General features: G+C 39.1%; 1 protein-coding gene across 1 annotated transcript; it reads left to right on the plus strand.

The window, feature by feature from the left end:
- The first annotated feature begins 360 nt into the window (after window positions 1-360).
- On the plus strand, window positions 361-10,077 carry si:ch211-229d2.5 (zona pellucida-like domain-containing protein 1). Its single transcript, XM_051958285.1, is given in 12 exon segments — window positions 361-380; window positions 1,334-1,374; window positions 1,757-1,977; window positions 2,369-2,463; window positions 2,465-2,533; window positions 2,650-2,722; window positions 2,836-2,933; window positions 4,634-4,714; window positions 5,038-5,206; window positions 5,296-5,398; window positions 6,432-6,452; window positions 6,631-10,077. Coding segments are annotated over 12 exon segments (1,128 nt in total). The 3' UTR covers window positions 6,768-10,077.
- Window positions 10,078-10,458: the final 381 nt, after the last annotated feature.

Here is a 10,458-nt window from a genome sequence, read left to right on the forward strand (position 1 = left end):
CTAATCCCTCATTTCAACAGGCATTTTGTGATTTACTCAGCATCTAAAATGTCCGCAGATAACTGAAATGAGAGGAATGAATGCTATCATCTCCCCTCTCAGTTTACCATCAGCGGTAATTGATTAAACCATCCTCCCAAAATGGAAATGAGTCTGAGAGTTGGCTTTGAATGTTGAAGCCAAGTTCAGGTGAGTCAAGCTCAGAGAAAATGTATTTTGTAAAGGCCAGAGGAATACAAATGAGCGTGTACTTGAGCTAGATGACAGAAGGGCTCTTGGCATGTTTAAACGCATACGTCATGACAATAATAATATGTCCTGCCTTTGAAAGTGTGGTTTCTTACATTTGACAAAAGATTGATGGAGACGCCCATCCTCCAGTTTGACCCCGATCAGAGCTTTCTCTTCCCAGGTGGCTCACTTAACAAGTTTTCTCTCTCAACTTTTACTCGATTTTAAATGATGCTCTAAAAAATAGAAATCACAACTTTGACAAAGGAGCCCAAACCAAAATATTCCACTATAAATCTTATACTTCAAGTCATTCACAAGCCTTAAACATGACACCTGTTGGTCACTCTGTCAGCCTGTTTGATGATAACATTTTTTTTTTAAATCATGAGCATCAAAAGCATCCACCTAAATGACCTTTTGTTAAATTAAGAAGCATCCAGGTCACATAAACCCCTCAGAAGACAACAGGTCTTCTGAGGTCCTTCCTCTATTGTGTGTGGGGTCCCCGGTGAACAGAAACTATCATATCCTTACTTTCTTAAGTTTCATGTCAGTAGGTAAAGGGGGCTGCATTTCACACACAAAGTCACAAAGCCTTATGGACATTGCTTAGGCTTGTAACTTTAAAGGAGATTGAGATGGGTTTCATCATTTGCCTCCAGGAAAGGACCACAGTACCTCAGCCACAAAAAGTGAATTGTTCCTGCAAACTGAGGCAGCCACACCAAAGTGACTGTGACCCTGTTTTCATCCAATCCTTAAACAGTGCTATGTGGTCACAACACATGTTTACCATATATAAAACAGCCCAGCGCCTTCTGATCCTAAACCAGCGGAGAGACTGAGGAGGTAAGATCCAGGCTGAGACACCAGCAAGGTTCCCATCACTGACAGCTTTGGATTAAACGTCTAATATTTGGACCTGTTTGGTTAAATTCTCCTCACTGGACCTACAGATATTTCTGCAGTGTGCTGGATTATTTAGGATTTGCTGTGTTTGACGAGTGTTGTTTGCCTCAGCTTCTTCACAGAGGACAGAGTGGTGAGATGGCTTTAATCCTCCTCCTCATCCTGACGTCTCTGTGTATTGTGGGCCCAGAGGCCCTCAGCCTGACTGCGAAGCTTATGCCAGACGACCTCATAAGACGACTGTGACCTTTAATCTCACTTTTTTTTGTTTTGGACTGAAGGGGTCATATTGATTTTATTGCACATGTCGACCTTTACGAAGGCCACTGATGCCGTGTTTTACCTCAGATATTTAATCTACACACTTTAAAAAGTACTACCTGCCTTAATTAATGTCTGTGGCTATGGATTTCTGTCTATTTTGTCTTTTTAAATGTATTTTTTAAATGAAATTACAAGCTGTTCTTTCATTTTTCTCCATGTATGCAGGACATTTTCAAAATAAATTCACATAATTCCTCCATTTGAGTAATAAGCTTACTCAACAAGTTTGGAGGAGAACAGCTCATTAAAGAGAATGATGACAGTATCTGTGTCATCTTTTCATGCTCAGAATACAGTGATATTTCTGTGGTGTGTGGCACATCTGCAATCGACTTGGCCATTCACATCTGCTCAGCAATCTACGCCGGATACAATGAGAGCCTACTGATCTTGAACCGCATCCGGAACAACGTGGACTGTCAGGGGACGCTGGACACCTCGGTGGCTCCTCCTGTAGTGAGATTCAGCTTCCCCATCAGAGAAGGAAATGTCTGTGGAAGTAACTTCTTGGTGAGTGTTGCATCAATAAAGTGTCCTGATTTCCAGTCATGAGGGATGATCATGGACAAAGTTAACCTGTAAAGTTAGAGCAGTTTTAGGAAACTATTGAAGGTATCTGAACACTGGTATGGGGCCAGGCAGGAAGATGTAAAAATGTGGAGCTATCAGAAATAAGTGAATTCACACCAGACACACAGGAAATGAATCAGTCTTCTCTTGATTTAAAATAACAGGCACGCAGTCCAGCCAGCCTCCTGTGTGGTGAGAATGAGAAAGTCGAGACTTGTTCCGCTTCCTTGATGTGATTTCATCACTGCTGCCTGCTGTGTGGGAGATGTTGGCCGGCATTTATTTTTAACCATTTTTTAAATAATCATGGTCACATTGAATAATTCCTCAGACCACAAGCGCACCAGGGACGGGAATATTCTCAGACTTCTCCAACATCCAGACAGTCAACGTGAGCGGGGTGGTCCGATCCTTTGACCCCACCATCAGAGCTCAAGTATTACTACTCTTGTGCTTATTCACTGGAGTATCTCATCAACAACACCCAGGTGGACATGTAAGTGTGTATTTATATTTTTTATTTTATTTTTATGTGTGGGTTAAAAAACTCATTCACCCTTCTCACATTTCACTCGTGTGCAAGACATGACCTCATTTCTTTCTTCCTCGCAGGTCATCCGCCTCCATTGCTTTGAAGGACAACAATGGGAGCTTCATCAGCACCCTCAGCATGACTTTATACCAGGTTTCTCTCTCTCACTCACACACTATGCACACATTTCTGGCTGGGACCAATATTAACTGTAGCTCTAGAAGATTAATCCAACACTTTTGGATAATCGTCTCCTTCTTTTCCAGGATATAAATTACACCATCCCTCTTGTCATGCCACCTCGGGGCATCGAACTGAGGAAGAATGTCTATGTGCAAGTGGTTGCATCCAATCTGACATCGCAGTAAGAACCATTAACATTATTTCACCTGTGTAGCTTTTCTTTGTCTGCTTCAGGCCCAGATCTGTATTCATCAAACTTAGAAGTACATTCAGTGAAGTGCGGCACTTTGGCACAGTCTTAAAATACTTGTACTTTACTTGAGTAAGCTGATTTTATACTACTCTTACTAATAATGCATTTTTCACTCTTTCCCCTGCATTAAGCTCACAGCTGGAGTTACTTTTCAAAGCAAGATTTTACATAAAATCATGTAATGAGCTTATAAAACACAGTATATTAGTAAACATTGAGCCAGTTAATAAAAGAAATACACAAAAAGAATACAACTTGATGTAGACTGCAAAACGTAAACTACAAAAGTATGCAAAAATGTTCGCATTCCAACTTGATCAGTGCACAACGTTGCATCAATATTAGCAATGTAATAATGTTAAATGTTAAATATTTCAGTCACCACTTGAACTTTTGATACTTCAGGTTGAAACTGCAACTACAAATTTGTGATTAAATATTTTTCCACATGTTGCGTGCACATTTTAACGGCAGTAAAGGACCTGAATTGCAGTTGACAGTTGTTAACTAACTCACCAGTAGACTGAAGAGTGTCTTTAAACAACAGCTTTATAGGTTACCACAAGAACACAATCAGTGAGAAAGATTCAGCTTACACCTGTCATATTAATCATTCTTGCATTGATGCAAAAAAAAACATAGACATGAATAACTCTGCTAAAATCTTCAGCACACTTTTAAATCAGAATAAAATAATGTGATATTGGCTAAACTGAAAACAAGAAGGAAATGAAACTGAACCACAGCCAAATACTGCAAGGTCAACTTACTACCTCACAAGTGGATACAGCTGTACAAGCAGACAGTGGAGAGGCACAAAATCAATTTTAGTTTTATGCTTGTTGCTTGCACAAAATAATCACAGTAGTTTGAATCAACTGATGAACTGAAACTACTGTAATAGATAATTATCACACTAAAAAAGTTATGTTTCGAGTTTGCATCGATATTTTTAAGTTATGAAAACTTCTAATGAAATTTATGTTTAAACAACAAATCATACTGAGGAATTAGCTTTTTTACTAAAATTCAAGGTTTTAGAATTAACAGTCTAAACTGTAAATTGTCCAGGCATGTTAAAAGAAAGTTGTGAAGAAAGACTATAATATCATGCCAATTTCATTGAGTCACCTCAACTGGAATTTCATCAACAAATGCAGAAATGTGAATTTAAATAGTGCATAATATTAAATTTATGAAATATAGGTCAACCCAAGTCAACATAAGAAGTGTATTTACATCAGTGAATTGGATTTTGATGAATGTATCACATTACTTCACCTCATTTGAATATAAATGTATATTTAAGTTGTAAGAAATTTGCAAGTAGATGTAAAATTGAAGGATTTTCTTTAACTTTAATGTACAGTAAGTTCAAAGTTTCAAATCCAGCAGTTTGATAAATACAGAGCAACATTGGGAATGCCTGGAATGCTTCATGCCATGTAAAGTTGAGGAAATACCTTAATTTTTTATTTTAATGAGAGAGAGAGGGGGAAAAAAGATGATTTCCACCTTCCATAGTCTGCGATCACATGGCTGAGTCTTGAAAGATTGTAAACTTGAGGATTCCACCTGTGACCTGGAGTCTTTGACTCAGTGCTGGGGACCTCATTGTTCCTCCACAGGTACTTTGTTCTTCTGGACCGGTGCTACGACTCGGTGTCCCCGCAGCCCTCCAACTCCACCTTCTTTAATCTTTTTGTCTCGTAAGTCACAAAACCACCCTGAAAACATCCTGTTAAAAAGTGTGAACCGTCTACTTCTTGTAACTTGTGAATTTCTTCCAGTCCATCAAGACTCGATAATGAGTTCTGCCTCTGGGTCCAGCAGTCCAGACTTAAATTTAAACCTTTACACATGCCTTCGGGTTTTCCTCTCTTCCATGTAATAAGCACACCGCAGCTTCTTAAATCCAAAGGGACCCTAGTCTTGATTTTGTCTCCCTTCCTTTCCATCATTAATACACTGTCTGTATGTATCCGTGTGATGTGCAATGGGGGCACTTGTGAGGTTTGCCTTTTATTGAAAGGTGCTCCATAGATCAGCTCACCACCATGCTGGAGAACGGGGACAGCCAGAAGGCTCATTTCTACTTCCCAGTCTTCCGCTTCATCGAACAGCAGAGTGAGACCATCTCCACCTACTATCTGCACTGCATCACCCTACTCCGCGAGCAAAGCACCTGCAGCATCTGCAAGGTAGGAAGGCGCTTTGTGAATTCCAAGCTGAAATCTCCCATTCAGACCAGGCCCTCAACTCGTGTCTCTCCATCTGGCCTCATCCACAGCAATGCAACAGGAACAAGAGGAGCATGGAGACCACTGTCGTCCAGGATAGCGTCACTAAACCATCTGTGCTCACAGTTGCTATAAAGGCCAAGACGCAGGACTGTATGTACCCACTGTGACTTTCTTTGTGTACAGATGTGTTGTTAAAGGAGTCAGATAATAGACCTGTACACCACAATGATAGCTCCCAATAGATTTCAATCACTGTATTTCTAGATAGAACTCCTTTAGACATTGCAAACATCAAAGAGCAGGTTTCCATCAACTGTCCAGTTGCTCGCGTTGTAGCACCTCAGAAGGTGGTAAACTGCACGATTAAAGAAATAATTTGAAGTTTTGAGAAATGTTATTCACTTTCTCGGTGAAAAGTTGACACCTCTCTCATGTGCGTCTGTACTAAATCTTAGGCTGGTGGGCCTAGCTTAGCATAAAAGCTTAAAACAGAGAGTTACCACCAGTCCAATTTGTAAAAAGAAAAAAAAATCAACTACCAACATCTGTAGAAGTCACTAAATAACACGGTATAACTAATTTATTAAGAAGCGGTTTGTAGGCACTTGCAGGAGTTTCAATGTTGGGCACTTACTAAGACCCAGTCTAGAAAGGTGAACATAGATTTTACACCAATTTGTTCACATATTGAACAAACAATATGGTCTGAGGTTGTTGGGGTGTGATTTTCTAACTTTGGACAAGGCCAGACTTGATGTTCAACCAGTCTTTATGTTAAGCTAAGCTAACAGATTACTTACATAGCTACTGTACAGGCATGAGAGTGGTATCACTATTTTGATCTCACTCAAGGAACGACAGTAAACAAACTACTGTGCTACATTTCTTATAGGCAAACATATATACCTCTGAAATAGAAAAATTAAGCTGAATAAATCTTACAGTACAATTCATATCATGGTCAGCATACAAACTATCTGAGAATAGCCAGACTCCTTCCCTCAATCAGTGTTATAATTTGCCAAATGTGTTGTTTAACACAGTACAAACCACTCACCATAACACTGACTTCTACTCTAACCCTCTTTCTCTCTGTAATTTAATTTGCTTTTCCAATATTTTGGCAAATATTATGTTTTATCCCCCCATAATGAAATATTGATGCTTCTTGTCTTTCTTGCAGCCATTCTCTCCAAAGAAGAGGGTAAGTATGAGATTTATTAACTCCACTGCCGTGAGAGCAGCTATTCACAAAGTTTTCACTAATTAGATTCCTCCAGAAATGAAAAGCATTTTCTTATCTGCAGCAAGTCATAACGTCTTCTGTTTGTCTGCTGGAATTAAGCATTTCCCATAATGGTGTAACTCTCATTTGTGCACAGTGCTGTCTGCTGGCCAGTCTGACGGCAGGGCCGCCTCTGTTGGCCTGGGGATTGCTGTGGCCGTCCTCGTTGTGATAGGGGTGGTGGCCATTTTGATGGCGACGACTTTTTATCGCAAACTGAAGCGGCTAAGCTAGCAGTAGCTCATAATGTGCATGAAGTGAGGTCAGCGCAGGCTAAATGGTAATGATGAGTTTGACAGGGTGACATTCACATTCGGGTAGAGGTGCATAATGTATGTATGTATGTAGGACTCTGCTGTACTGAATCAAACTATTGATCGGAGCACTTAATGTTTCTTTCCAATCCTTCACAGACTATGGAAGGTGACGTCTGAATAATTCACCTATCGTGATGCTATGCATGTTAAAAAGGAAAGAAAGAAAGAAAGAAAGAAAGAAAGAAAGAAAGAAAGAAAGAAAGAAATGTAGTTGATATCTTAAAGGAATACTTTAACATTTTGGGAAATATATTCACTTATCCTATCTGGAACATAAGAGTGCAGATTTTTTGAGAAAATTAAGTAAGAATCTTACAGGCGCTGCTATGTAAACTATGCTTTTAGACTAAGCTAAGCTAACTAGCAACATGTATTAGTCTCATCTAAATCTCTGCACTGACGTAAATAAACATATTTCCCACAATGTCAAACTGTCCCTGAAAGTTACTGCTGGCATCTAAGCCAAAAAATGCTGCAATAAATTAAAATATTCACATTTTCTATCATTAAATTTTGACTCAGCGTGTAAATATTATTTAAGTACAGAGACGTCTTGTTTTTTTTCGACATTTAAATAAAAGTCTACATCTGTGTATGAATCATTAACATGACTGACAGAGACGGTGGATTGTAACCATTTCTACTCTGCGTGTGATGGTTTTGTAAGCCAGATCTGCCATGTTGCATGTTATATGTAAATAATGTGTGCCATTACCATGCATTCTGTTGGTCACACAGACAGTGAGGATTCATTTTAAAGGATCCAAAGGTAGCACACAAAATGCAGCAAAGCCAAGAGATTAAGTGGGTAACTGTAATAATTTATTTGCCGAATTTGCTTGTTTGAATTTTGTATTCAAGTCTGCATTTTACCAGGGGAGTTTACATAGTTTTAATACTTGTAGTAATTATGTAACATATACTGCGGTGATTGCTGCTGTGCATATTTGTGACATTTTTGTCTTCATGTCAAGCATGTATTACTATTAAAGCTTTCAGGATGTGAAACAAGAGATGTCTTCCAACAGCAGACGCTCACCTGCGATCAAAATGTAAACTCTGCATGCTGTGAACTGCAGTCCTGTGCTAGAGTGCATCTTATAGTTCACATCAAAACAATTCCTGACATACATATAAAAGATTATCTGCAGGTGAAGGAAAGGGATTCAAGAAGAGGAGTAAAACCTGGCGCACACACACACACACACACTCATGTGCTGTTTTATAACGAGACGAATGTAGATTGTGCAAAAGTGGAGCTGTTCAATATGAATATCTGTATTTCAAATTCATGCTTTTTGGATTTACCTTTGGCTTGAGGTTTGATGTGCTTTGCTTTGGAAGCACAGAAGATAAAAGGCAGTTTGTGGGGAGGTTTGCGGGGTGATGCTTTTTGTCATAATCCTCCACTAGAGGGTGTCTAATCACCATTTTTTTCTTTAATTTTTTTTTTTTTTTTTTTGAGGCTTGTGCTACAGTTCACCTGTTCACAACAGGGCCATCAACTAATACATTTTGATGGGAGTTTTCCACCTAGATATAACCATTATAAAATCAAGAAAACAAATTTCTAAAGCTTGAGTTAGGATTACTTTTATTGTTTTTAAATCACCATAAGCCTACCTCTCGTCAAAGCTACGTTATACCAGCTTTCCTAAGGGCTGTTCCCTGTTTATCTGGTCATGAGAAGGTAATGACTTTCTGAGTAACCCAGTGAAAAGTGACATGTTTTTTCCTGTAAACCATGAAAAAAACAAGCAAAGCAATCAGGTGACTTGATGAATGATCTAATTACAAGTTCCTATATTGTTAAGTAGGCCATGACAAACACCACGACAAGACGACCCACTTTGAAACATGATGGGGATAAATCAGCTGAGCTGGAAGGTAGTTCTCCATTAGGACCTCGGTAACTGTATGTTCGGGATAAATCCTCCTTTATGAGCTCCCTGTAATTTAATTAAACCAACAGGGATAAACGTGTGCTCTGTCGCTCTCTAATGGTGTGGACATTAACCTTTGGATTCAGCTGCTTTGCCCTCTAAAATGTTAATAGCCGTGGGGGAACTGGAGTGACGAGCAGCTAAAAATCTGTATTGCTCTTGCCTATGTTGCTCCTGACACTGCATATTTTATTACAGCTTATCATTTTTTAAGTCCAGTCATGTTGTGATACATTTTTGTGAGCAGCATTTGTATCGCTGCTTTTAAAATGATCTGCAATAGACATGAAATCTGTTTGAGAATTAATTTGTGCTCCTTTTTTGTATTGGCTTTAACGTTTTGGCCGCTTTTGTCCTCAGCTGAAAGAATAATTGTCCTGTCATCTCCACTCTAATTAATATGCACATGAGTCTGTCTGTAGGCCATACATTAGGTTTAGTAGACAGCACAATCATGAAAAATTGATGGAGCAGCTGTAATTTAGGGCAGGCATATGATCATGAAGACTCCTGGAATATGATGACTTTGAATAAACAGTGTCAGAGTCTTGTTAATGGTCTGATGTGATGTGCTAATGTGGTTTGAAAGAAAGAAAGAAAGAAAGAAAGAAAGAAAGAAAGAAAGAAAGAAAGAAAGAATGATGGGATGGGTTCAGGGCAGGTAAATGTAGAAAACTTTACAAAGGTAAAACTGGACTGCTGAGCAGGCGAAGTCACGCTGGAAGGTCCGGCTGTTCCATTAACCTTTTGTAATGAAACAGTGAAGCTGGGAAACTGGGCAAAATGTAATGTCATGTTCACGTCATATCAGAGGAAGCACTACAATGAGAGAACAGGACAGCCTTTCTTTACCCAATTCTGCATGTGTTTGACAGAGTTATTCAACTTTTTTGGAAGTGCAATTATTTAGTTTCTTGCTGTGAGATAGGCGGATGAGCAGATGGTCGCCATGCCTGTTAGCTGAACTAACGGCTCAGCTGGAACTGAAACTGTCTATACCAAAATCTGCCTAACAGCACCTCTAAAACTTACAAACTAATCACATATCCCCTTTGGATTTTTTAGGATACAGTCTGGTGCACAAACCCTTAAAAAAACATAGTTTAGTCAGCTCTCTGACTAGGTCTAGTGCCTTTTCTTACTTACTGAGTCATCCGAGCTAAGCTAAGCTAACTCCTAGCATCAAATTAGCAGTAGCTAACAGACATTTAGATCAGTGGTGTCAATCTACCTCTCAGCAGCAAATCAAATAAGTGTATTATTGAGATGCAGCTTTGAATAGAGCATCTACGTTTCCTCCACTTTCTATTTCCATAATGCTATGCTAATAACTAACTGTCCGCTGACTTCAGCTTGGCAGTTAGCTTCAGCTAATACACAACATTACAGTGGTGTCAGCGTTTTCATCTTACTCATGGCAAGAGAGCAAATAAGTCAATTAGTGAGGATTTGAGATTTACAGAGCAGGGCAGACTAGTTGTCTCAACATTCCCATTTAAATTATGCTATGCTAAAGCTCGCCGTCTCCTGGCTTTAACTTAACAGTTAGCTTCCGCTAGCAGACAGACACTGACACTGATGCTTTCGTTTAGACAAAACACAATTAGATTAGCAAACATATATCAAAGTGGTGTCAATAAATCACTAAGGTTAATTGATTTCATG

The sequence above is a fragment of the Acanthochromis polyacanthus genome, chromosome 13 (genome assembly GCF_021347895.1).
Source record: "Acanthochromis polyacanthus isolate Apoly-LR-REF ecotype Palm Island chromosome 13, KAUST_Apoly_ChrSc, whole genome shotgun sequence".
NCBI classification, from domain to species: domain Eukaryota; kingdom Metazoa; phylum Chordata; class Actinopteri; family Pomacentridae; genus Acanthochromis; species Acanthochromis polyacanthus.